At 45.3% G+C, this 27,721-nt stretch overlaps 2 protein-coding genes across 8 annotated transcripts in view; one reads left to right on the forward strand and one right to left on the reverse strand.

Moving 5' to 3' along the window:
- Positions 1–390: 390 nt before the first annotated feature.
- Positions 391–5,946, reverse strand: RPS6 (ribosomal protein S6). Its single transcript, XM_075411567.1, has 6 exons — positions 5,871–5,946; positions 4,981–5,112; positions 3,823–4,033; positions 3,295–3,441; positions 1,351–1,508; positions 391–534 (listed from the first exon to the last, which is right to left on the reverse strand). Exons 1-6 carry the CDS (start codon positions 5,874–5,876, stop codon positions 439–441), a joined length of 750 nt encoding a protein of 249 aa, XP_075267682.1. The 5' UTR covers positions 5,877–5,946; the 3' UTR covers positions 391–438.
- A 312-nt stretch (positions 5,947–6,258) lies between these two features.
- ACER2 (alkaline ceramidase 2) overlaps positions 6,259–27,721 on the forward strand; it is a 30,493-nt gene continuing 9,030 nt past the window's right edge. For 4 of the 7 annotated variants that reach the window (XM_075411141.1, XM_075411143.1, XM_075411144.1 and 1 more), the window contains exons 1-6: positions 6,460–6,624; positions 14,345–14,459; positions 15,350–15,491; positions 17,904–18,041; positions 26,563–26,700; positions 27,382–27,619. In XM_075411141.1, coding sequence (XP_075267256.1) covers positions 6,517–6,624; positions 14,345–14,459; positions 15,350–15,491; positions 17,904–18,041; positions 26,563–26,700; positions 27,382–27,568 — 828 coding nt within the window. In that variant the 5' untranslated portion in view covers positions 6,460–6,516 and the 3' untranslated portion in view covers positions 27,569–27,619. Of the gene's footprint in view, positions 6,625–11,919; positions 11,961–14,344; positions 14,460–15,349; positions 15,492–17,903; positions 18,042–26,562; positions 26,701–27,381; positions 27,620–27,721 lie in introns of those variants that run through there. The other 3 variants (XM_075411147.1, XM_075411146.1, XM_075411145.1) reach the window with 3 other exon arrangements.

Genomic DNA, 27,721 nt, shown 5'->3' on the forward strand with positions numbered 1-27,721 from the left:
ATAAAGTGATGCAATTCCTCATATGGAAACACCATCCCGTACTTAGAAGTAAAAAAAAAAAACCCAAACACAGCACTGAACAGTAACAAGTAAGCTCTAACCACAGCTCCTAAAGATTAGCTTAAGTTTAGTTCCTGTGGATACTGCTGAACCATCAGACAGGATTCTGCTGTTACAGGTGAATCTTGCTTGCAGAAAAATCAACAAGCATGCACAAGATATTCTAAGTTGGAATGTCTCATTAAAGACGTGAATATATATCTTACAAGTTCGCAAAAGAGAACTGGATCAATTTTTGTGGTTCAAGTTTGGTCTACATGATGCGGTTAGTCTAGACTCCTATTTATTTTAAGAGATGGCCAGTAACAATATGCACTGGAAAGTCTCATATTGGAAGTTAGCCACCAAAAGGGTTTATTTTTAGTATCGTGTACATCTTTACTTCTGACTTGACTCAGACTTAGATGTAGAAGCTCTCAATGAAGAAAGCCTGCGTCTCTTCGCAATTTGCTCCTGGCGTTTCTCCTTGGCTTCCTGAAAAGCAAAGCAGCATGAAGTCAGTACCAAGATGTTACGCATTATCAAGCACTTCAAAACATCTACAAAGCACCAAAACTAGGGCAAATGCAACCTGAAGGAAGCCACCACAAAGAATGGACTCCTTCAGTCAATAAAGCAAAACACAGTTTCCCTTATTCATAGATCAGAAGAACTCCACAAGTATCCAAACCTGTAGAGACCCGTGTCTTTAAACAATGCAGACTAGTGTCCAGAATTACAGAAAAAATACTAATGCAGAGTTCACAACACACTAGAGGCTCATCAACTCTCAGTTTCAGTCTGAAAGTCACGAAGCACTCAAGCCCTGCTCTGAATATTCTAACAGTACTGTGTCAGCAGTTACTGCTGCTTTAGGTGCAAGAGCAGACTCACACAAACAGCTTCTGGCCCAATTATCTTTCATCCAGGTCAACTGCTGGATCCTGTCTGTCCACACAACCACTCAAATGCTTGCTCACTCAAGTACCAGCTGAACTGCAATTCATCTGAACTAAAATTACTACTGCAAAACTTATCTTCCCAGTTCCTAACTGTTTATCGTTTTCTTCAAAATCGCGTCTCATTTAAATTAAATGGTCTGGTTAATTTCTACCATTCTAGAACAGGCAAAAACGGATAGAAAGGCTCACAAAAAAACACCTGACCAGCAATGTTTATACCCACATTCAGGCATTCCTACACAAAACAAGCTAAACAGAGAGCAGCTCTAAGTGTGCAGTTAAGTTTATCAAATCCCTTGATTCCGTGGTATGAGGTGTTCCATATAGCCAGTTATAAGGGTAAACGCACCTTCATTCTTTTGGCTAAGAGCTTAGCATATTCTGCTGCCTCCTCCTTGTTCTTCTGAGTTCGCTGCTTCTTCAGGGCAATACGCCTGCGCTTATGCTGCAGAACTCGAGGAGTCACTAGTCGCTGGATCTTAGGAGCCTTGGTTCTGGGTTTCTTGCCTAAAAAAGCATTACAAATTATCAGAAGTGGCAGACTATATTGCAATGAGGTCTCAGGCCTCATCTAGCAAACTTAAGAGTAAGTTCCTTTAACTGTTACGGTAACATTATTTAGTGTAATACATACTGTAGCAACTATACAGAGTTCAACCTATTGACAGATTTTGCAGGAAAAACGATCAATTACTGCCAGAGATAGCATAACAAAGTACAGTCTTAATGCTTATGATTTGTTATCAGCAATGAAGCATGAGCAAAGTACCTCTCTCACTGCCTGTGATAGAGGGGATTGTAAGAAACATGAAACTATGACAAAAAAGCCTTAATATTTTTAGTTTTTAGCAGTCTTTAGTACTGTAACTTGTATTTCTGCATGCATAGTGATCTAACGATGTAACTGTTACACTAATCCCTGTTTTCTCACTAAGGAATGTAGCGGAAGGACATGGGCACAAGCTATCACTTAGTCGTTAGACAAAATAATTAAGTGAAACAAAAGTGGTCTTGGTTCTCAGCAAATAATTGGGATAATTGTGGGATAAAAGAGACTCCTAATACTCCAGACAGCTCGGCCTTGGGAGGGCAAGTGCGCCAAGCTACAGAGATATGGAGGCACCAAGAGAGCAACAAAACTAGAGCCAAACAAGCTGAAGGACATGATGGACATGATCCTAGAACTGAGTTTGCGCAGAAACAAATGTCAATCAGTGAACAGCATGAAGAAGAAGATGGGCCTTCATCTTGGGACATATTACATATACTAATTAGTTCCTAGAAAAATAATGAATATTTACATGTGTGATTGTATTTAACCTGAAGCAACAGGGCATCTGGTACGCACATTTGGAGGAGAAATCCCCCGTGTGCCCGGCACCACAATAAAGAATACCTGCGTAACAGTATACACTGTACTGTTAGGTTTTTCCTAACGGATCTTCGAATCACCTGCATTTTTGTGAAAATTCCTGGCTTCTCAGCAGGCCTGTCTTCTGTAATTCCCCCTAGACTTAAAACGTTTAAAGACTATGGAAACTCATTTCGCTTTCAGAACAAGCCATTATATTTTTTTTAGTGTTAAGCTCTCTACAATTCTACCTAGGCTCAACGTTTAGCTCCAAAAACCAGATCTACATAGTCCGTAAAGAGCAAACAAAACAGAGCTCACATGTGTAAGCTTTCACTATCCAATCCTGCCCAACTTCAGTAGTCACAAGCAAGAGTCTGATGTCCACCAGGATCACAAAGCTTTCACAGTGCCCAAGCTTTATCATGTCCGTACAACTAAAATTCCTCACCCTTTCCGTTCCCTTAACAAATGCAAAAGCCAAAATTAAAATCTTACACTACAAGAGACAGTTGGTAAGCAAAACAGCGCCCTCCCAATAAAAGCTCATTTCAGAGACTGCCATAAGCAACGGGGAAAAATCTTAGCATCTTCTCTATACACTGCTTTTCTCCTCCAGCTCATGTTCCAAAAACATTCCACCTCATATTTAACCTTCTTTCTGCATTATTCTTAGAACCACTAGTAAATATTACTCCAGATTCTATCAAATATTGAAAAACAAACTGTGCAAAAGTAGATGGAAAGGGAAGAGAGGGGGAAAAGAAATCGGGCAATCAAGAAACCACTTTTTTCCCTAAGTTACAGCTGACAAACCCTGAATACCACAACAGTCAACTCCTGGATCTACCACTACAGCATGCTTCATTCCCTGCAGTAGGCTGGACACCTCTTTGCTGATAATTACATGAAACCAAGGAGCTGTAAAATTTGAGTCCTTACCCTCTTTGTTCAGAGGTTTCCTCACAACATACTGGCGGACATCATCCTCCTTGGACAGGTTGAACAGCTTGCGGATTCTGCTGGCCCTCTTGGGACCAAGACGACGGGGCACCGTTGTGTCTGTCAGCCCAGGAATATCCTTTTCACCTTTGAGAATATAAGTTTAAACACGCCAATTAATCCTGCATCTATGGAACACCCAATTCGTTAGTAAATTTCAATGGTAAGTTTAAATGGGTAAAAGTTTGAGATCATACTAGGTAATGCTTGGGGCTCACCTGCCAACAGCACCACTCCTAGCTACACTTTGCCAATTTATTTCATGCAGTCAGATTGCAGGCAGCAGGAACTGTTTCAGTGACTGTTTTAAAATTGAAGAGAATGTAATGCTCAGAGGGAATTTAAAGACACATGCAGACTGTGCAGCTGCGACTGCATTTTTATCCTACAGAACTTCTCAGCCACCTGCAAGAAGGCTCCTTCCAGGTGCCTACTTCCACCTGTTGCTCGCTTCACCCAGACTCTTACCTTTTTTCACTATGACCAAGTTCAGAACACTCAAGTTGGCATCCACTATGCAACCACGAACGGATTTGCGCTTTCTCTCTCCAGTTCTTCTGGGGCGATAGCAGGAGTGGCCCTTGCTGAGCAGCAGGCGGACACGTCCATGAGTCAGGACGCCCTGCTTCATGGGGAAGCCTTGTTTGTCATTGCCACCACTGATCCGGACAACATAGCCCTATGAAAACACAGAAATACACTCGTTAGTTGGAGTCATACATCTCTACTACTTTAAGGAGAAGTGGTGGATATCACAACACACTGTTCCAAACAATGGGGCACTGTGCCCATGGTTCAGGAAAAGTCATGGTTACCGCTGATGCAAACAACTTCTTTAACCAACACCACTTCAATGGTTCAGGAATTTTACTTAACAGATGTGAAAAACAATACTGCATACCAGAGTTTACACTGACTCTACTTATCTTCAAACATATATCCAAAAATTAAATTCCTACCCATTCACAGTTTTGTTTAAGCTACACCAGACTGAATTTTGTCCATTACCACCTAGCTTTTGTTCAGTCCTAAACCTAACCAAAGTCTGTTACCATCACTAACGGGAAATGCCCACACAACACAAGAGCATCTCGTATAGGGATATGTGGGTAAAAAGGGAAAGTAAATAAAGCTTTTATTGCCTCCTTTGTCGAAGTGGCAGCAGAAAAGATCAACTTGTCCAAATTCATCTGGACTGTCCATACAAACACTCAACTATTCCAAGCCCATCCCTCAGGCTCCAACCTGCTTTTTCCCATGCACTAGCAGCAGTTTAAACACAATTTAGGCAATTTTGAACCTGCTCAGTAAAGAAAGCATCACCAGTTTTATGATACAGATTTTTCATGAATACCAAGGCGGCACTCAAACAACGAACATAAAAATACTGCAAAGAGCAGCAAGAAACTCTAAACACAAGGCCTAAAAAAAAAACCCAACTTAGATTTAAGTAGCAGAACAGGATAGCCTAATCACCAAATTCAGCATATATAGCAAAAGAAACTTTAAACGCACCTGCCAGATGTACACAATGCAAGCAGTCTAGTGTGACAGCTGCATCGTGGAGAGACTCTGTCATTTAAGCTCCTCGAATACATCCCTGACACATCCTTCTACACTTCTTACCTTCCACTCCTCACCAAGGGCATCAGCTGCGACCTCCGTGGCCATGCGCTTCTCATAGAATGTTCTCAGCTTGCGCTCATCATCCACTTCAATGAGTTTCTGGCAGCCAGTGGCTGGGAAAGAGATGTTCAGCTAACAGGAAAAAAAAACAAAACAAAACAGAGAAAAAAACCAGTACATTTCATTGAAACAGAAAACTAGCATTTATCTGCTGGTTTCATCTTGGCATTTCAAAGCTGGAACTCCCCAGCTGCTTACGTGAATACCGGCTAGCTATAACTTGCCACAACCACGCTCGGAGAGCCAGGCAGGTCCGTCCTCGGCCACACCGTGCGGTCACACAGACAGCCCAGCGCTGCCGAGCCGGACCAGCCTTCGGGCGGACTTCAGCCCAGCCGAGCTGAGCACAGCAGAAATCCAACCCCCCGCCAGCCCTTCGCGGCACACGTCGTGCGGGGAAAAACCGCCTCAGCAAACCGAGCGGAGCGACGCCGGCCGCTGGCGATCACTCGTGGCCGGTGCAGAGTCCCCGGGCCTCGGGGGCGCCCGCCGGCACTCCCCCCGCGAGCAGGATCCGCTCCAGCGCAGCCGCTGCCTCCCTGCGAGGCCCCGCTACCGACAGCGCCGGCCTCCACCTTGCAAGAGGCCTCCCAAGCCGGAGGAACCCGGAGCTCCGCGGCCGGGCGGCGGGAAAGGCGCCGCCGAGGGGACGGGGCCGGCGCGGCCGCCATGTCGCCCCGCCGACAATCCGCTCCCATCCGCCCCGCAGCGCCGCTCCGGCCCCGCCGCCAGGGACCAGCGGCCCCCGCCAGCGGCCCCGCACGCAGCGCCGGGGCCATCTGTGGCGGCGGCGGGGGGGGCGTACGCCGAGCCCTCCAGCGCGGACGCACCTTCATCCTCCTCGAGCCGCGCCGCCACAAGAAAAGGCCGCACTTCCGCCCGCAGCTCCCACATACACTCGCCAACTCTCGCGAGAGCTGCCCCGCCCGTGCCCCGCGTGTCCGGGGCTGCCCAATGGCGAGCGAGGCATCGCCCTCCGAAAGGGCGGGGCGGCGGGGAGCCGGTTCCACCCGCGTGCGACGATGGTGCGCGCGCGGCGCCGGGGAGCGGCGTTTCCCGGTAGCGACGGCCCCGCCTCCCCTCCCCCCACTGCCCGCCCCCCCCCCCCGGCGCTCAGGAAACCGGAAGCGCACCTCTGCGCTCACCGCTCGCGCGGCACGGGGCCGGAATCGTGCGCCCGGCCGCCCCCTTGGCCGCCGCGCCCGCTGGCAGCCGGGTCCGAGCCGCCTCGGCCCCGCGGCCGGCGGCGATGGCGGCGCTCCCCGCCCCCCGTCGCCGGCCGCCAGGAGCGTGCGGGGCGCTGCCGCTCGCTCCCGTCAAACTGTTCGAGCGAACGCTTCCGAGGCGTGCGGGGGGTGGAGGTGGCGGTCCGCCGGGCAGGCAGCGGGGCGGGCCGCGCCAGGCGAGGGGCTGCCCCGGCGGCAGCGCGGAGGCCGCTCCGCCCCTCACGCGGGCCCGAGGCGGGCGGCGGCCGGCATGGGCGCGCTGCTGTGGTGGGACCAGCTGCGGGCCGGCAGCTCGGAGGTGGACTGGTGCGAGGACAACTACACCATCGTGCCTACCATCGCCGAGTTCTACAACACGGTGCGTGGCGGCCGCCCGGCGGCGGGGGGGTGCTCGGCGGCGGGGTCCCTGCGATCTCCGGCTGCCTCCGTCTGCCTCCGGCTCTGTCTCAGGCGGGGATTTCGTGGGATTGCGGAGTGCCCTCCTGTCGCCGCCTACTCCTTCCTTCTCCGGTCGCCTGAAATTACATAAAAGCAAGGGGTTTGGTGTTGTGGGTATAAAACGGGGGTGTTCAGAGAGGGCTCCCGACAAGTGGTTTGGTAAATAGTGTTCCGCAGGCCTGCTTGTCGCCGGCATCGACCCCCGTGCCGGCCAAGCACAGAACCTTTGGTGCTGGATTGCCTGCGTCTGGTACCCCTTTGCACAGGTGTCAAATGCTTGACAGCGTGCAAGGCGGTGATGGGTCGAGGAGAAAAAAACTCCATAGCTTTTGGAGGCAAAACAGGGTTTCGTCCAGGTGGGTTTGGCTCCAAGAAGTCAAAGCTTTCAAGAATAATTTGCCAGGAGGTTGCAGGGTGAAGTCAGCAGTGTACTTGTGGGAGAAGAAGAGTTGTCTGTTTCAGAAAGCAGCTGAAGAAAGGAAGGCAAGGGAAGAGGAGTAATATAATTACTGCTTCCTTCTGGTAAGCCGTGGTTCACCCCTGAGTCCTCTCACGCCGTCCTGATACCTCTCAGCTGCTGGAGGGAACCTGTGAAAACAGCCCCAGCAGCAGAGCCAGACTGCCTTCTGCCGTGCATCTGGGAAGGGGGGCATAGCTCCTTACATTCTCCTGATGTAAACAATTGCAGTGACAGATAGATCCACCAGAGTGGGATAATGCATCGGGCTTGCTGCTGGTTTGCCTTTCCCTGAAAAAACACATACCCAGGAGCAAACCCTCCATATGTCCTATTTTCTGTTCTACAGCACATGATGTGTGCATGAAGGAAGAGCTGGGGCTTCTGTTTTGACTCTTTGCTGCTTTAAAATGGTCTTTTAGGTTTTTCTTCCAAATTCTGACCTTGTCTGAGCTGTCTTTCCCTTTCAAGTGGTGTTTCTTTGACTGAAAGAGGTACATGCCTGGAGTGTGACTCACTGGAGTAGGTATCATGGGGGGTGCTGTGCATACAGAGCAAGTGATTCCACGGTGCATGGTGTACGTTGCTAACCCATTGTTTTTTCTTGTAGTCCTCTGCCAAAGTCGTCTGGGTGGTGGCTGGTCTGTGCCACTGGAGAGCTTTGAGGGTGTGTGTGGGAAACTGTCTGCTTTCTTTTGTGTCTGATGTCACTGTGCAAGAACCAAAAACAAAGGGAGGAAAAGGTTTCTTGAAGACAGCAATCATGTTTTGGAGCCAGCTATGCAGGGGGATGGGTATCCTTTTGACTGTACTGGGCTGATTAGCAGTGGTATAGATGCTTGCAAAATGCTAGGAGTTGCGGGTATGTCTGGATGAATAACTGAGGTTCCAGACAGGTTAACAGACAGACACAGCACAAAGTTTGCCCCGAAGCCCACAGTATTGCAGCAGCTGTGTATAAATCAGCCAGCTGTACACCGAAAGGGGAGGAAAAAAGAAGCCGTGTTGAGGGTAGTCGTGTTTAGCCTCTCTGGAATAGTAGCAGGTCATTGTAAGGGTTTGACTTCTGTTGGCACCTCCTGAAAATTAAGACTGTGACTCGCAGTGGATTGATGGGGTTGTGTGATTGTTTCCCCAAAAAGCCAGATGTTCACAGGACTTTTGGGAGATTTTGGCCCTACTCCTAACAGGCATCTTAAGTGGAGTCTAAATTTTACTCCTTCGAAGATGGTTAGTTCTGACTGACTCAAACCCGCTTGAAGTCTCGGGAAGGACTCTTCAGCAGATGCGAGTCTGACATCTGGGTCTTTAAGCTGCAGATTAATGCCTGGCTAATCCACATATTAAACTGTCACGGCTGAGGTCAGAGTTGTAGTTGAGGTCTCACTCAATATTCATGTAAGCACAACACTGGAACAGCTTGTCTGAAGCATATTTGTAAAAAATGTATTTATTGTGGGGGTACTCCAGTCTTTGTCTGTTGTGCATAAATTTAATGTGATTTAGTTAAAATGCAAACCAAAGCACTCAACAGGAGTAAATCGGTAGGAGAATATCTGTTCAGAGGTTTTGTACAAAGTGATTAGACTAACTTTTTAAAACACATATTAGCTAGACCTATGTGATTTTGTGTTCAGGTCTTACACTTTTTCAGAAAAGAGGCCATGAAAGACTTCATAGCTCAAGTTGAAAGAATAGTTATAGGAAAACTAGCTTTTTCTTTGACTTTGGTTTTGTGGGTTTTTTTCCCCTGAGATGAATAAAATAGTGTGCCCTGATGCAGTATAATGCCTCCACATGATTGAAAGAATTTACCCTGTGCAGATGTATTTACACAAAAAGCTGTTGTTTATGTTTTAAACACCTGAAAACACCAACTTTTTTTTTCTGTTGCTAGTAAAGGCAGTACTTTGCAGTTCAGTGTGTTGCATTCCCTTGTGCATGTAATACATGTTTCTTGCCAAATTTCCATTTAAAGAGGGAATTGCTAGTGTTTGTATTCCTCTTCCTTTGTTCCCTAGTGGCATGGAGATAAAAGTTTTAAAAAGCAATCAAATAGTCTTAAGGATGCTCACACTCTCTCTACATCATCTTTTTTTACTACAGAAGTCTTTTAGTGTATGTGAGTGGCATGCTCGTGGATCACGATACAGAAGATACAAACCCTCCGAACTCACCGAGAGCTACATAGTCGATTTTTGCTTTCTCCTCACAAAGAAGTAGTGCAAGAAATGTTGCTGTGGTCGTTGAATGCTATAGCTGCTGTCTGGGTGACGTACCAGATGGTGAATAATGTTTGAGCTTTGGTAGGATGGCAAGAAACATCCTGTGTCAGGGCTGTGCCCAAATATGGGTGAAGTTACGTGGTCATGATCTGAGCAAGCCTCTGACATTCCCTCTGTGGCCCATGTCCTATATTAATTTCATACAGTTAAGTAGTTGGAAATTAAAACTAAAGGTCCAGAATTGTGTGAAGCTAGATTGATGGGATGCTTACCTTTTTTCCCAGAACTGTAACTTTTAATTGTTGCCTTTTGCAGATCCCAAAGGAAGTTCTCTGTACTCCTATTACTAGTTTTTCAACTAATCTTAACTGTATCAGCATTTAAATTGTACATTAGCAAACCATGCAGGCCAGTTGTGTATCTAAGAAACAGCACATGCCACATAAATTCTGTACTTTAATATACACCAAATGGGTTAGGTGCCTTGCTTGCTTGGAAAGGGTGGTGTTAGTAATTGCAGGATATCCAAGAGTGTGGTCCTTGTAGGGAGCCAGGTTGGTATCAGAGAGTGAAAACCAGCAGGTCAATTCTAGTATTGATCTAGTTGACACTGAACTTGAAACTAAGAGAACTTAAGCAACGTGTTTCAGAAAGTGTTCCAGAATCCTGATTTGATTATAATCTTGATTTGATTATAACTTTATCCATGGGCCCTGATGGAATGCACCCACGAGTGCTGAGGGAGCTGGCGGATGTCATTGCTGAGCCACTCTCCATCATCTTTGAGAGGTCCTGGAGGACAGGAGAGGTGCCCGAGGACTGGAGAAAGGCCAATGTCACTCCAATCTTCAAAAAGGGCAAGAAGGAGGACCCAGGGAACTACAGGCCGGTCAGCCTCACCTCCATCCCGGGAAAGGTGATGGAGCAGCTTATCCTGGAGGCCATCATGAAGCAAGTGGAAGAAAAGAAGGTTATCAGGAGTAGTCAGCATGGATTCACCAAGGGGAAATCATGCCTGACCAATCTGATAGCTTTCTACGATGACGTGACTGACTGGGTAGACGAAGGGAGAGCCGTGGATGTTGTCTACCTTGACTTCAGCAAGGCTTTCGACACAGTCTCCCATGATATCCTCCTGGGGAAGCTGAGGAAGTGTGGGCTGGATGAGTGGTCGGTGAAGTGGATAGAGAACTGGCTGAATGGCCGAACTCAGAGGGTTGTCATCAGCGGCGCTGAGTCTAGTTGGAGGCTGGTGACAAGTGGTGTCCCCCAGGGGTCAGTTCTGGGCCCAGTCTTGTTTAACTTCTTCATCAATGACCTGGATGAAGAGTTAGAATGTACCCTCAGCAAGTTTGCTGACGACACCAAACTGGGAGGTGTGGTAGATACACCAGAAGGCTGTGCTGCCATTCAGCGTGACCTGGACAGGCTGGAAAGCTGGGCAGAGAGGAACCTGATGAGGTTCAACAAAGGCAAATGCAGGGTCCTGCACCTGGGGAGGAACAACCCCATGCACCAGTACAGGCTTGGGGTGGACCTGCTGGAGTGCAGCTCTGCGGAGAGGGACCTGGGTGTCCTGGTGGACGACAGGTTAACCATGAGCCAGCAGTGTGCCCTGGCTGCCAAGAAAGCCAATGGGATCCTGGGGTGCATCAAGAAGAGTGTGGCTAGCAGGAGGAGGGAGGTTCTCCTTCCCCTCTACACTGCCCTGGTGAGGCCTCATCTGGAGTACTGTGTCCAGTTCTGGGCTCCCCAGTTCAAGAAAGATGAAGAGCTACTTGAGAGAGTCCAGCAGAGGGCTACGAGGATGGTGAGGGGACTGGAGCATCTCCCCTACGAGGAGAGGTTGAGGGAACTGGGCTTGTTCAGCCTGAAGAAGAGAAGGCTGCGAGGGGACCTTATAAATGCCTACAAATATCTGAAGGGTGGGTGTCAGGAGGATGGGGACAAGCTCTTTTCAGTGGTGCCCAGTGACAGGACAAGGGGCAATGGGCACAAACTGAGGCACAGGAAGTTCCGTCTGAACATGAGGAGGAACTTCTTCCCTCTGAGGGTGACGGAGCACTGGAACAGGCTGCCCAGGGAGATTGTGGAGTCTCCTTCTCTGGAGATATTCAAGACCCGCCTGGACGGGGTCCTGTGCGGCCTGCTGTAGGTGACCCTGCTTTGGCAGGGGGGTTGGACTAGATGACCCACAGAGGTCCCTTCCAACCCCTACTATTCTGTGATCTGTGATCTCCTTGTGGAAAATATTATTTGTGGAACATGAGAAACAGAACTAAGCTATCGCATGAGAGATACAGCATTATCACATACTTTGTAACCTTAATAGAAAAGAATTTCAGTACTAAAACTATTTCAACTTTTACGATATTGGAAAATTGTCCTGGTGGCCATTGCAAAGAGTACAAGGCATGGCCGAGCTCCAGGTTGCAAAGGTTTTCTTGCATTTGCAGGCAGGACCTTAGCATGAATGGGAGTTCATTGCCAGAAGAGAACTGCTGTAGGGCAGAACTGCTCCCTTGTTGTCTAATCGCCAGTATAAACCTGCATTGCTGCAGGTGTGGTAAGTAGGTGTGTGTCCTTTGTCATTGTGTTCCTAGGCAGAAAAAGAACTTTCTAGCCAAATTTTTATAGACTGCAATTATCCAGTCTGATTTTCTTTGTTGGCCAGTTCTAGCTGTAGAGATGGAAAGGTTTTCTTCCACACCACTTTGTTTATAACCGTATGGTTTTTTCCCTTGACACCTCTCTTTGGCCTAACTCTGGCTAAAAGCGTAAAATGTGTAGAGCACTCTGAGGTCCCCAGAGGACGTCTTCATATTCCATTGTCCCTGCTACCAGTCAATGTGTATGCTTACTACCTGTTTGGGGCGAGGGGAGACCTCCCGCTCTGGGAGGGGTTCAGCACATGGCACACTGGGATCCTGGTCCATGGCTGTATTCCCAGTGTTGCTAACGGTCTCTGCTGCACGGAGCTGGTGGGTTTCTCGTGAATGGAAGATGCTCAAGTGAGACTGTTTTGTTGAATGTATAGGTTGTTTTACATGGATGAAGCACATTGATCTGCCTCTTAAAATCTGGTAATAGCCTCTGACATTGCCAGGTGCCCCTGTTTTCAGCCTTCTGCCATCTTAGTTTGTGAACGACAAAGGCAAAATTTGCCACCTTGGTGGGCCAAAGGATTTCCATAAGAAGAGTCCTTTTACTCGTGCGGAAGAAATACATTGTCTATGGCACTGTTCATCAGCTGGTGCCCCTGCAGGTTTTCCACATCTGGTTTATGAGGCTGGCTTCCTACGTGGCAAAACACAGCGCAGGAGCTAGTAATTGGGAAAAGGATTCAACCCTTGCATGGGTTCAGAAAGGGCAGTCCAGCGGGAGGTGGCTCTCTGGCACCATTCCCTGCTGTGACTGGTGGGTGTTGTGGCGTGACTGCAAGGAGCCCTCTGCATTAGCAAGTCTTTGCTTGGGCTGTGTGCTGTTACCAGAGATTTGCGTAGTATTTGCAGCTATGAACTGCGTGGGTGATGGCTCTTCCTAAGTACTTTAATGAAATCTTAGACTTTGGATTGAAATCAAGACTTTGGAAGGAAATGCAGCTTGTCTGTGAGGATGTACCTTTAGCATGAGGGAGGTGTCGGGCATGAGGTAGATGGTGCTGAGAAACTGCTTCTGTAATTATTGTCTTTTTGAATGCCAGCCTAGGGGTATGTTTTGATGAGCCTTGCTAATGTTAAATGAGATGTACCCATTTTAATCATCATGAAATCTGTTTTCAGACCATGTTGAGTGGTGGGCAACAGTAGCTGAATGAACAAATGCCTTCTTCATATGTCACTCTTGAATCCTTTCTCCACTGGATTTTCCTTAATGTCAATAAAAGTTTGTAAGTCTCTGCAAAGAGGGGATCTGTCCCAAAGGAGTGCTCTTGTCCCAGAGTTGTTTTCTACATCCACTTTAGGAGAATGTTGCTGGAGTTGATTTTCTCTTGCACTTGGGCTAGGCAGGGGAATATGAGGAAGCCGAGGCTGGGGAATTCATCATGTCCTCTCTGCTGTTGTGAAGCAGCAGTAGTCTTTCCGTAACTGCTCAGTTACAGTGCCACTGCTGGCCCTCAGCACTGGCAGCTCCTTCTGGGGAGAACCAAGGGATCACTACAGCCACAGCTCCTGCTAATTGCCAGTAAGGTGTTTTAGCCTTTAACTAGAGAATCATGCTTTGGATTGTTGGTGAGCAAGAGAAAACATGTCCTTGTTCAACTCTTACATATCAAATTAAAAAAAGCTAGCAATGGTCTGAATTATCAGTCCTTCCACTTTCCTGTAGCTAGTTTTCAGTCATATTCAGTTGTTTCTGTAATGGAGAACCAGGATAAAAAATGAAATGTAAGAGAATTTACGGCTTCAGGCTCTCTTTACCCTGCACAAAAACAGTCCTACTTTTAGCTTAGCTTTGTGTTTCAGACCTTCCAGACAATAACTATTGCTCAGTGACTGGACTTCGACAAAGCTTGACTAGCCCTGTCTAGTGCCAGAACTTCTAGTGCTTTTCCCGTGCTAGTCTTAACAGCCACTGAGAGGGCAGTCACTTGCCAGGACATCGTGTTCCTCAGCTGCTTGCCCTTGTAGGCTTCCGGAATGGCAACAGTCTTGAGTATTTGTAGACTCTCAGTAAAATTCTTCTAGGAATAGCCATGAAAGGTATTTTAAAGATGCAACTAGCCACATTTTATGTTGCTTAAAGTTTTTATGCCATTAGTTTAACGATGTTAAACAAAACAGGTGGATGCTTTGCAAAAACAGCTCCGCTTTGGCAGAAGCTGAGGATCAGAATTTGTTGAGCAGGGGCTTCAGTGGATGACATAAAGGTTTTATTAGATGTCTTAGGCAGCCTATGAATATTTAAAGTTTGTTTATTTTCTGTCCTTGTGATACTGGTCTCTTTTTTCCTCCTAGATAAGCAACGTCTTGTTTTTTGTTTTACCACCTATATGTATGTGCTTGTTCCGTCAATATGCAACCTGCTTCAACAGTGGAATATATTTAATATGGACTCTGCTAGTCGTGGTTGGTAAGTTGGTTAGCCTCTGTTTGCCTGCTCATGCATGAACTGAGAGAGGAAATCAGTTTTTCCTGCTTGCGCTTGATTGTTTTGTGAAACAAAGCAACCCAGACATCTACAGAGGAGTTTGCTTGTACTGGTTTGAAGCTGAAGCAGCCTTAGTTTCTGAAAGGAAAATGCCTTTGCAATTTGAGGTTGGTGGGAACTTAGGCTTTAGTTCTGTTCCCTTCCTATCCTTCCTTTGACTAACTTCTTTTGTTTATGTCTGGGCTCATGCTACAGTACTGCTCACCCCACTTCCTCTGTTGCTGTTGCTTAAATGAGAGCTGAAACTGCCTAGCACAACTGAAGAGGATGACGAGTTTTGAACTGTAGTGAGAAGGCCCAAAGGCTTAGGTATTTTGTAGATGTGAGACGCTTAAGCTTTTTCATTCTGGGAAGCACTATGAACTTTTAGAGGGATAATCAGAGCCCTGTGGGGCCATGTGACACTTTCCACCTGTAAACCTGTATCATGGAGTAGTTGTCGGATGCTGCTTTTCACCTTTGGCCCGTTCTTGTGCGATTGAGAAAATTCAGAAGCAGCATTTGGCTTTTACTTCTTAATTGGTTTTGCATTTAACTTTACCATCTGATGTTTTTTTCACATACATCTATTTTTCTAGTATGAGCTGGTATCTTTAGCTGCTGCTTTTGTAATGTGTTTGCTTCCGAATTAATGGGGTGCTGATGATTTGGATTGCTGCCATAGGGAAAATTGGCATTTGTTTTCCAGTTTTCTAACCTTTTCTAGACCAAATGGTATCCAGCATTTGCTATGAAGTTCTGAACATGAGCAGTGTGTTTCAGTCTATACAGTGCTGCAACTGTTCATATTGCCTTTTGATTGATTCTTTCAGGAATTGGATCTGTTTACTTTCACGCCACCCTCAGTTTCCTGGGCCAGATGCTGGATGAGCTGGCTATTCTCTGGGTCCTGATGTGTGCTCTTGCCATGTGGTTCCCTAGGAGATACCTGCCCAGAGTTTTTCGGAATGACAGGTAATCATACAACCATACATGTACACTTTCATGTTTCTTGAAACTTCTTGTGCTAACACATAAACCTGCACATAAAGGCAGTGAGTTATCATCCAGCCTTACCACTACCACCGCTATATTTTCTCGTTCTATTCTTTTCCTGTTGCTGGTATCTCAGCCCATTTTGTTCAGAATTCCTGAGCCTACCATTGCTGATGGTGGCATTTATGCCCTGTAAATTCAGATCTTGAGATAAGGTGACTTACTTCTCACCTGTTCTTGTTGATTCTAGGGAGACCTTTACAGGAGTAGTTTATATAACTTGCAGCTAAAGTAAAGTAAGAGAAACCCTCTTTCCCTCTTCCTTTTGCATAGTCTGAAGTGTAGATACAAGTGGGCCTATAGAAGTCAGCTGAATTTTCATCTGAATATTTAAGACAGTGAGTAAGGATGGTGTTTAAGTATTCAAAGGCTAAATGTTTGTTTAGAAGCCTGTTGTTGCGGTAAAAGGAATTTTTTTTCTTGCAGGCTTAAAAAAAGCATGCCGTAACCAGTTTAAAGAATCTGGTTGTGGTTTGTACCCCCCTAAAAAAACTGAGCTGTAATCTTTATACATATTGGTCTTTTAAGCAGTAAAATAGTTGAGGTAATGGAGAAGATTGAATTGCAGCGCCAGTGTTCTCTCTGAAAATTGCTAAGACTGCTGGCTCTTGCCTTCTTGTGCTGGTACTGTCTGGGGTTTTTTCATATTTTTTTTTTTCCTTGACATATGGCTGATTAGAAGTTCCTGGGGGATACGGGATGGGGGGGAGAGACGGTTGGTGTCTGTGTTGACCATTTCTTAAAAAAATGGCTTGCACTGAGACAGCTATATGTTGAATTACTGTGTACAGTCTATGTAGTCTAGTGGCTTTGTCACGTTGGTGTGAATTTAGTACTTCTGCATATTGCGACACAGTGCTATTATATGGACACCATCAACTTAACAAGCAAACAACAAGCTGGGGTGTTTTGGTCGATGACTTAACTTTTAGACATCTAGTTCAAGTGAAGAAGATTTCAAAGTCTTGAAGAATTTCTGTGATTGCATGTAAATTCTTCCTCAGAAGCCTAAGGGGATCGTTCTATGTCATCTGTCACTATCTTCTGATAGTGTGCTGTGTAGGTTTGTAGTATGGGCCAAGAGGTTAAACTGTATCCTTTGTAAAAGGAATAGTAACACTTTTTATATGAAATCCTGTTTCGAGTGAACTTGGTGTTAAAACTACAAATAATAATCTCCCAGGTTGTAATGGATTCATAAAAATACTAACATAAGGTGAAGGATGTTCCCTATTCTAAATTTCTCACAAGATTTTTTCCTGAGAGTCTGTCAAGGCAGCTACATGTTAAGATCTTGATTCCTTCCTGAAGTGTACAGGAGACAAACTGGGCAACAAACCCTAACCTGGAACAGGTTTGGTTTGTATTTTGGGGGTTTTTTTGCTTTGCCTAGCTGATCCTCTAATATTATACCTATCCTGTACTCACTGCTGTGGTCTTCACTTTCTTCATCCTCATCATACTCTGGATTTTCAATGCTGCAAATGTTACTGTCTACCATGACCAGTTTGTGGTGTCTTTAGTCATTAAGGCATTCACGTCAGATCAGAACTTCCTACTTAAATAACTTGTTGCCTTCCAGTAGAAAGAAAAACTTTAAAGCAAAAGACAGATGAAACAAGCTAGGTGAAGGTGATGAGACTTGTGGCCAGGGAGTGGTGGTGTAGAAGTATACAGAGAGCCTACTTCAGACATAGAATTAAGGACAGAAGAGCCATCCTTGTACAGCAACCAGTTTCATAAAGCTGTGGGCCAGTAGCTGAAGGGCAGCGTGATGATCCTCTGTCTGCCACTGTCCTTCCACAGACTAGAAATGGGTGGTTTAGAGTCCAAACTTGAAGTTTAAACAACAGTTAAACAGACTGTATTATGACTATAGAAGTTGGGGCATTAATGGTAACAAAATGTCCTAAAAATCCATGTTAAAAACATGAAGAATGATGGCACAACACTGCTTAGAGAAGTACAGTGCTGAGTGTGCTGAGGTGGACTTGTTCCTCACTTACCGTGGGAGGAGGAAGATTGGAGTGTGGCCTTTGAATTTTGAAACCAGTGATTAGTATGTGCGCACACGCATATGTATTCATACGCATGGCTGCTTCAGAAGACCACAGTCCAGCAAAGATTTGTATGTGTCATTAACTGTGGATGCACATGCAAATCTGTGCAAGATCCACATCCATTGTATGCACATTATCATTGCACCTCCTGAACACACCTAGAGAAACCTAAATTTTGTTACATTATGAAAATCATTTTAAGATTTCTGATTTTAGTAATTAAAAGTTTTGAATTAAAAGCAGATTTTCTCCCCCCAAAAACCCTATTCAGGAGCCGATTTAAAGCTGCTGTGGGTGTCCTGTCTGGAGTTACTACCTGCCTTGCCTTCATTAAGCCTGCCATCAACAACATCTCGCTAATGACTCTGGGTGTTCCCTGCACAGCTTTGCTCATTGCGGAGTTGAAGAGGTGAGTTAATTTTTCCTGAGTGCAGCATTGTCTTCTGAAATCCTTAGGCGACTGTGTGATGATATACTAGATCTGGCATCAGTACTCGTGATAGCAGATCAGAAATGCTTCTCTCACATGCAAGTGCAGGTCTGGTATGAACTTGCTTTGACAGTTTGGATGGTTTTGCAAGGTTGAGTTTTTTTTCCCACCTAGGCCATCATATCAGGTCAGACATTGTCTATCTTCTTGCAGCCTATCTCTTGCTGCAACCTCATCTCACTCAAATTTGTTTATTGTGGAATCAGGGCAAGGGTTTCACTCTAATGACAGCATTTCTGCTGCATAGTCTGCATAAGGGTGAGATGATAGCATGATTGCAGTCTGGATACTGGGCGGAATGTGTAGCAAGGCCCAAGCATGTGTAGAAGATGTTCAAGCTCTCAAAGAGTCTTGGAATCATAGAATCATAGAATGTTAAGGGTTGGAAGGGACCTTCAAGGTCATCTGGTTCCAACCCCCCTGCCATGAGCAGGGACATCTTCCACTAGACCAGGTTGCTCAGAGCTCCATCCAACCTGGCCTTGAGCACTTCCAGGGAGGGGGCATCCACAGCTTCTCTGGGCAACCTGTTCCAGTGTTTCACCACCCTCATAGTGAATAATTTCTTCCTAATATCTAATCTAAACCTGCCCTCTTTTAGTTTAAAGCCGTTCCCCCTTGTGCTATCACCCTTGTGAAAAGCCCCTCTCCATCCTTCCTGTAGGCCCCCTTCAGGTACTGGAAGGCTGCTATAAGGTCACCCCGGCACCTTCTTTTCTCCAGGCTGAACAGCCCCAACTCTCTTAGCCTGTCCTTGTAGGAGAGGTACTCCAGCCCTCTGATCATCTTTGTGGCCCTCCTCTGGACCCGCTCCAACACATCCATGTCCTTCCTGTGTTGGGGGCTCCAGAACTGGACACAGTACTCCAGGTGGGGTCTCACGAGAGCAGAGTGAAGGGGCAGAATCACCTCCCTCGACCTGCTGGCCACACTTCTCTTGATGCAGCCCAGGATACGGTTGGCTTTCTGGGCTGCAAGCGCACGTTGCTGGCTCGTGTTGAGCTTCTCATCCACCAGTACCCGCAGTCCTTCTCCTCAGGGCTGCTCTCGAGCCAGTCTCTGCCCAGCCTGTACTTGTGTTTGGGATTGCCCCGACCCACATGCAGGACGTTGCACTTGGCCTTGTTGAACTTCATACGGTTTGTTTTCTGACATGGATAATATGACAGAGTCAGACTGCCAAAGACAAGGTTAATCACTAGGCTGTAGAGCATAGTTATCAGTCAAGGCCTTAGAAACTGTAAAACCAGAGTGCAAATAGGGAAGAACCTGAGTGTGATCTTAACATTTTGAAGAGTTCTACCATGATAACAATACAAGCAGCTGTTTAGAGGCTTTTTTTTTTGCATCTCTTCACCCACTGCATAATGAACCATACAAGTACCAGCATTCACTCTTGTCCTTTCCCCGACTTGTCCAGTGTCTGAGAAGTGTTTTACAACTTTTGTTGTATCTTACATATTGCATATGTAAATGTCCATCAAAAGAAACAAGAATAGGACCAAATGTCTGCCTTCTAACTGCTCCTGTTAGAACAGAGATTCTCCTGTTGGCTACCTTACCCTATTCTGCCACTACTTCTCCGTTTAGTGGAAGCCTCTGCTAACAATGTTTTGTAAAGATGTTCATGAGTCTTTTCTCATTAGACATGCTGCTAAGCAGCATATATTTCTGTGGTCAAAGAAATTCAGGAAACAGTACATGAGTTCGTTGTAGACAAGAAGGTCATAGTTGAAGAATGTTGGTTGAGGTGTCTCATTTTGATGGGAACACCAAGGAACTACTGACAGGGCAAATGAGGATCTGGTTGTGGCACTGAATAATTTATGTGAACTCTCTACATATCAGTTTTCCAGGCTTAAGCTCCTGAGAAACTTTAAAGGACGAATAGTTAGTGTCTCATAAGTTTGAGTACAATCGCGTCAAATCTAGCAATTGGTATGCCTACAGGTAGTTGCTCTTTAAAACTCCTTCTGAAAGGTCATACCTTACTAAAATGTGTGGAGTTTTACTGCCTGTTTTTTGGGAGAGAATTAAGGACACAGACAAATCTTCTTTTGAGTTGGTGATTAAAAAGGGACCTGAAGTGACATATGGCTGTCTTAATTGTTCATTGGGGTGATGTAATACCCATAATATTTTTTGATTAATTCCTAAGTGTAAAAGGCAAATAATTAAAGGTTTTATTTTAAGCTATGCTGATCCCTAGGAGATTTAAATGAGATCTATTCTTGTAAACCCAGAGGAGAGGAGTCATGTCATCCCTTTTTGCAGGAGAAAAATTAATCCAAGTATTATTTAAAATGCCTGTGATTCTCCCATTCTCTACTACCACAGTCAGTAAAGGGCTATACCTCAGAGTCCTGGCAGTCTGCAGTGGAAATTTCTATGTGAAACAGGTATTTGGGGGAGGAAGGAGAAGAGCCTCCAGAGTAGCTTCTTCTGTCCCATGCTGAAGTTTGTGATGTGTTAGACCAAAACTCCTTGTTGTTACTCTTTTTCTAGGCTGGTGTCAATCTTATGCAGAATTCTGATGAATCAGAACCACTGTGTTTTCAAATCACAATTTTCTACCTCTTATTTGTTCTTGATGAGGAGATAATATTGTCACAAAAGAGCATTTTGTTCTTAAATGCAGAGCTGGTAGGGTAGAGTGTATGCTAGGAAGTATTGTGGGTGGAAGATGATCAAAAGAGAATAAGGTAGTTAGGTGCATGCTTGTCCTTGAAAGACAAAGAAATTGTTAAACTTTACACTTATTTCTGTCCAAACAAATCCCTTCGTGTTTTTCATTAAAAAAAAAAAAAAAAAAGCTCTCCTAGGGGATGGTATCTGGCAGAAAGTGGATGTGAATCTTTGGTTTGCTGGTCCAAGCCAAATAGCCATTGAGATTATAATGTCATCAAATTAGTATGATTTAATGAGTTACCATAAGCCATATGACTATCTCCATGTACAGACAGATGCTAGAATATCGTTGCTCAGCTGACATCTGAGCCATGAGCAGTGAAGGTTTACCCTAGCTTTAGGTCTGCCCATCCATATTTGATTCTCCTACTAGAAATCTGGCTGTGAGGGAGCTCTGCTTTATTGTTGCAGGTTGCTCACAGTTCACTTATTCCCTTGACTGAAAGGTTAAGCTAGTTAGAAGTTGAAAATATTCCTGAGGGTATAAAGGGAGATACCTGTGTCAAAATGAATCAATCAATTAATCAACATCCAGCAATTTGCACTGGTTTGAAGAAAAGCTGGTGTGTTTTGTTGGAAGTGCCATGACTTCGGAAGATAAAGCTGCTGGAAGTGTTTACCAGCCCAGTCCCTTGAATAGTAAATGGCTGGGGCACACCAGTTTTTGCAGAAACTCTGGTATTTAAGTAGCTGCTGTCTCTGTTATGAGAACACCGTGCAAAGTATAGGTAAAAGGCACCAAAGGAATTGCAAGCTTTGTGGGGTCCAATTTCTTTCAGACTGGAGTGGGGTAGGAGCATGTAACAGATCTGCAGACAGCAGCATGAACAGCTCTTTTAGACGCTCATCTGATAGGTACTGTTTCAGTGGTACTTTAAATGATCAGTGCCCTTGTCTATTGAGAAATAAAAGAAATGGGTTGAGTCCATGTCTCTTGCCAGCATCCAGGTGGTATTTTTTCAAAGAATAGAATCATGAAGTTTGGAAAAGACCTCTAATATCATGAAGTCCAACCATCAACACAACACCACCATGCCTACTAAACCATGTCCCAAAGTACCACATCCACACGTTTTTTGAACACCTCCAGGGATGGTGACTCCAGCACTTTCCTGGGTAGCCTGTTCCAGTGCTTGACAACCCTTGCAGTAGAGAAATTTTTCCTAATACCCAATCTAAACCTCCCCTGCAACTTGAGGCCATTTTCTCTCAAAATATCGCTAGTTACTTGGGAGAAGAGACCAACACCTGCCTCACTACAACCTCCTTTCAGGTAGTTGTAGAGAGCAGTAAGGTCCCCCCTCAGCCTCCTCTTCTCCAGGCTTAGCAACCCCAATTCCCTCGGTTGCTCCTCATAAGACTTATTCTCTAGACCTTTCACCAGCCTTGTTGCCCTTCTCTGGACACGCACCAGCCCCTCGGTGACTTTCTTGTAGTGAGGGGCCCAAAACTGAACACGGTACTCGAGGTGCAGCCTCACCAGTGCCGAGTACAGGGGCACAATCACCTCCCTACTCCTGCTGGCCACGCTATTCCTGATACAAGCCAGGATGCCGTTGGCCTTCTTGGCCACCTGGGCACACTGCTGGCTCATGTTCAGCCAGCTGTCAGCCAGTGTCCCCAAGATCCTTTTCTGCTGGCCAGCTTTCCAGCCACTCCTCCCCAAGCCTGCAGCGTTGCACGGGGTTGTTGTGACCCAAGTACAGGACCCAGCACTTGGCCTTGTTGAACCTCATACAGCTGGCCTTGGCCCATTGATCCAGCCTGTCCAGATCACTCTGCAGAGCCTTCCTACCCTCAAGCAGATTGATGCATTATGATTGAGATGCGTTACATCTCCTCATCATGGTAAAAGCAGTGGCAGGCAGGAAGCTTTGCAGTCCCCTGTCTCCTCAGCAAGCATGTCCTCAGCCCATCCAAAGCACAGTCACTGCAGGAACTGAAGACTCTGATGGGTGATCACAGAAAACCAGGGAGTATTGTACAGATCAGCAGGCTGTGCTCTCCTCATTGTGCTTGACTCTTTCTGTCTTAGAGTAGTCTTTTGCAGTACACCCTGCAGCATCTAGTATTAAGTTTATAAAAATAAATTGCAGTACCTGATGGTGGTACTGAGCAAACCTGTCATTACTATCTGTACCATTTCTGTGGCTGATCTTGCATTGGGAAAGTTTCTTTAAGTAAGCTTTCAGTTTTCGTTTGCAGCCTTGAACTCTTTGAACCACGCAGGTTAATTGTCCTCTCCTCTTGGTGTGCAGACTAGTCAGGTATTGACAGGCATGGTCACTGACGGAAGGAGCTGGATGCTTGAGGCCAAGCCTATTATCTTAAATGGGATACTGTTGCACGTTTGTTTAAGTCCTTCAAACAAGTCCAGGAAAGCCTCTGTGTTTTCAATGTACGTACCATTTCCTCTGTCAGAATGTACAAGTACCCATCACAGCAGTTTAGTTTATGTGTCAAATGTACAAAATTGATCCATGCATGTGTCCACTTAGGTACTGAGTTAAGGATCTTGCTGTTACCAACAGTTACTTGTCTCACTGAAGACTGTAAATCTGCCTTAGCATTAATGGGCAAGAATTAAGCCCAGTATGCCTAATACAGGAGTGGTTTTTCATCAATAACAATTTTCCTTCTTCTTATGTGAAGGGATCCATGCTGTCTAGCCATTTGGGAGAAGCATGAATCCTCCAAAATGAGGAGGATTTATCAGTATAGCTTTACTGATAAAACTTTGCCAAATCTTGGATGTATTTCTTACTGAGGTGTCTCATGAAAGAGCGTAAGGAAGAATTCTTGTAGCTATGCTCTGGCACTTGGTAGGCAACTGAAAAATCTCTTTACCCTTTCTTTTGTTTGTGCTTCTTGTAGCCTTTTTAAACGTAAAGACACTACTTCAGAGAAGCAAGCCTTTTTTACAGTATGCAGCACAGACAATCTTAAAGCCATCTTGGGCAAGCCGTGTCTCCTCTGTCTATGTATTGGTGGTTTTCCAAGTGGATTGGAGGATTCAGGCCTAAGAAAAAAGCCATTTTGGTTTATGTGCTACATGGAGTATTAAGTTTTGCAGCAGTCATGTGGGTGTTTTTGTTATGAAAACAATAATTGTGATATCTTTCTTTTGGAGGAGGTGACAGTTTAGCCAATAGCTGAAGTACTTTTTTGAATAAGAAGGTGTGATGATTTTGAATGTGACATTATTTATAGATGGCTTAAAAAAGAAACAGCAGATCCAAAAACCAACTTGTATGAAGGACACTGGAGAAAATCCTCTGTCAACAAGATTAGGCAGTTGATAGCTTTTGTGTCATTAATCCAGTAGCTGTAAAGGTGCCTTCTACTCAGCCTTAGGAGTTTCTTAATCCCAAATGCCCGTTAAAATGTCCACTGAAATAGCTTTTCAAGAGTGAAAAAAATGCCCCATAGGGAAAACTGTACTAATTCTTTAGCTTGCAGTACGCTAGAGCCAGGTATACTGCTGCTCCTGCAATACATTCAGAAATGTGTTCCTGGACAGAGCACCCTGCGTATGATTTTAATTTTTATGAATGCTTAGCTAGGATCCCTTAGCAAAGCTCCGGTACCAGTGGCAGTTCTGCTTTTCCACTGCAGAGAGGCAGGAGTCATTCTCTGCCCCTGTCCTCCAACTGAGTAGTCGGAGATTATCTCACACGTGCTGAAGAGTGTAACTACAAATTTTAGCTTGGGGATGGAGCTGGCATTGCTGCTTCCCTGACAGTGAATGCAGGGTAGCCCGTGGCTTGTAGGCTGTGTGTGGCCATGGATACAATTAGTGGGAAATGTTGGAAAAATTAGAATTCTGTAAATGTATCAAATGAGAAAACAGGTTTCATGCTGACAAGCATTTTGTGTGGAAGACAGAAGGACCAAATTGCTTTTTGGTCTGTGCTGCACCGTGTTAGTCAGATGTCAAGGATAGTCATGTGTAAGGAAGATCACGGGCCATAAACAGTACTGCAGCACACACGATAAAGATGTGTTTGCCTGTTATAGCTCCCTCTTCCAGCGATACACATTCTAATTGCTTCTGAGTGTCACAGGGTGAAGTGTCCCTTTAAAGGACCTGTTTGCCAGGCATTGCTCACCTTCCAGATGCAGTGGATGAGCCCAAGAATTGTGTGGAAAAAGACTGGTGATTCAGTGTCAAGTCTACTGGGGTGGCTGGATTGGAGCAGGCAGAAAGGTTGGCTGGTGATCTGCTGGAGAGGAAGAGGCATGGAGACATTTCCAATAACTTTTTGGCAGAGGTTGAGATGATGATAGAAGATGAGTGTGGATTAGGGGAGCTCCTCTTGAAGACCTTGGGACAGAGAAAGAGATTGTGGGGTGCTTGGTATTGACTTTTGTCTCTTCTAGGATATAGAGGGGGAAGACCGGGGCCTATAACCCTGATGAAGGCTGAGTAATGCTTGTTATACTGGCTAGAGATTTGGCTTACCAGTTTACCCTTGAGATGTAGCTCGAACAAGTCACTTTAAGCAAAGTCTTCTGTCATCTGATTATTAGATGTGGGAGTGCTTTGGGAGGTCCTATCGCTGAACAGTTCTCAGACCCCTGTGAAATTCACTAAGAGTTGAACAACAACAAGAACAAAAAAAAGCAGGAGGGGAAATCCCCAGTCATAGCTTTGTTCTTGCAGAAGGCAGGGGAGCTGAGCCATGCCTTGCCTTGGCCACATAGGGCTGGTCACGTCCCCGTCTAGTTTTGCGTTATAGATATCAGTAACAGCATAGCTGTGTCTACTGGCACCAAGAGGCCTAACCCCAAAATAGCAAGTGTAGGTAGACAGCAAACTATTGACTTTAATAGCATTTTGGAACATGAAAATTATATCGATGCCTCCTTTTATCTGATTTTACTCTTTTGAGCAAAGCTGCACAGTTGTTAGGATAGTTCCAAGATGTGGAAAAGAACAAAGAATCATATAAGGAAATAAAATTGTGAGCTTTTGAGTAGACCTGCAACACATGTAGTGCTGTGCAAGTATCCTGGCATCTGCTGTTGTATTCAGTGATGGTCAACTGCAGACCACACTACATGTGACCACAGCAAATGTTTTGTGCTCTCTTTCTCTCTGGTATACCTCTATATGAACAATTCGGTTTCTTGTGGAGGGAGAGAATTGCAGCTTAGTCAACATGAGGAATTCTGTCTGAGATGTGGATGCCTGCACCATCAACTAAAGCATGCTGCTTTGGGCCCTCTGGCTAGAGGTTCCTACCTTAGAATTTCTCTGGAACTGTTACATTGTAGAATACTAACTTGGGGAAAAAAATCAACTAACCAATTAAAAACCTCATGTGGTTCCTTTTTTTACCAATCTTTAGATAGTGACAAATACGAACAAATCTGAGCACTTACTGTGTGGCTGATTGTTATGGACAGCATGTGTAACTAATCACTGGTTGTCCTAGATACCGCTTCCTAGGTGGTGGGCAAATATCAAATCATTCCCATATTTGCACATTGGTATTTAAGACAATTCCCAAAACATAACTACTGATTAAAAGGTTTGTTTTGTCAGCTCGCCACTGCCTTGCATCAGAGCCATATTTACTGTAAGTAAAGTTCCTCTGTTAAGGACTTTTATGGTGGAGCCATTTAAAAGATGCATGCCTGGCATGGTGAATCCTACCCTACAATAAGTGCAGCCAAAAAAGCATCAAGCTGCCATTGCAAAGCAAATTTTGTTTGTTTTATAACAACTTCTTTGTGATTTTCTCCTCAGGTGTGAAAACCTGCGTGTGTACAAACTGGGTCTCTTTTCAGGTCTTTGGTGGATGCTAGCACTTTTCTGCTGGATCAGCGACAAAGCATTTTGTGAGATCTGGTCCTCATTTAACTTCCCCTATTTGCACTGTGTATGGTAAGTGTTGTGTATAAACTCCACAGTTTGATTCAAATGTGCTATGTCCTCACCGCATTACCCTTCTGTGCTGCCTGCTGGCTATTTCTGGTTAGTGCTAGATAGAATTACTGGTAAGATTATAAGACCAGAGCAAGTCTCACGCTAACCAAGGTGGCACATTTAGGAGTCTCTTTGGCCTGAACAGATTCTTCAGACACTAAGTTCATTAATTGTGACTGAATTCCTTGCCCTACAGGTTACTAAAAATCCCACAGCACTGCTCAGCTGAAGCGGTGACTGAAAGCTTAAAACTTCCACCGTTAACAACTGAGGGTGAAGTGGGGGGAGCAGTGAAGGGCATTGATGCCTTTTTTGTTTTACCACCCAGCAAACTGTGCTCTCTTATTCAAGGTGCTATATTTCATCATTTCTACTCAAATCTGTCAGGTGCAGAGAGGCCTGAAAGCTGCAGCCAGTTTAGACCAAAGATAAGCTACGGTTTAGTAGTTTTCCTTATTCTCTGTATTCTTTGCCTGTGTGAACAGGGCAGACAGCAACCTGATGGGGTACTCGGGGGAAGAAGGTGAAGAATAGACTGATTTTAAAGCATAGTTGATATATTTGATTACTTTACTGAAGTCATGTTACTGATTTTTTCTTCTTTTTGTGGTGGGGGGGTTGGCGGGTGTCTATTCTCAGGCACATTTTGATTTGCCTCGCGGCGTACCTGGGCTGTGTCTGCTTTGCTTACTTCGATGCTGCCTCTGAGATCCCTGAGCAGGGCCCTGTCATAAAGTTCTGGCCCAGTGAAAGATGGGCGTTCATTGGGGTTCCCTACGTCACCCTCCTCTGTGCACACGAGAAATCACCTGTGAAGATCACATGAAGCTGGCCATGGAATGGGGATGGAGTTTCTACTGACATTCCAGCGCAAAAAGTATTTAAATAAAGATATATGACTAGAGTTGTATTTTATGTTTTTCCTAAGACATGCAGCACTTCAGGTGTCGTAGAAAGGGGAGGCAAGTGTATTCTTTCC

The sequence above is a fragment of the Opisthocomus hoazin genome, chromosome Z, assembly GCF_030867145.1.
Source record: "Opisthocomus hoazin isolate bOpiHoa1 chromosome Z, bOpiHoa1.hap1, whole genome shotgun sequence".
Lineage (NCBI taxonomy): Eukaryota > Metazoa > Chordata > Aves > Opisthocomiformes > Opisthocomidae > Opisthocomus > Opisthocomus hoazin.

Bases quoted from the DNA above. Each gene is read 5' to 3' on its own strand.
- RPS6 (XM_075411567.1), bottom strand. The intron at 1,509-3,294 runs GTAAGGACTCAA...ATGCTTTTTTAG, and splicing joins GAAACCTCTGAACAAAGAGG to GCAAGAAACCCAGAACCAAG. The intron at 535-1,350 runs GTGCGTTTACCC...TTTGCTTTTCAG, and splicing joins TCTTAGCCAAAAGAATGAAG to GAAGCCAAGGAGAAACGCCA.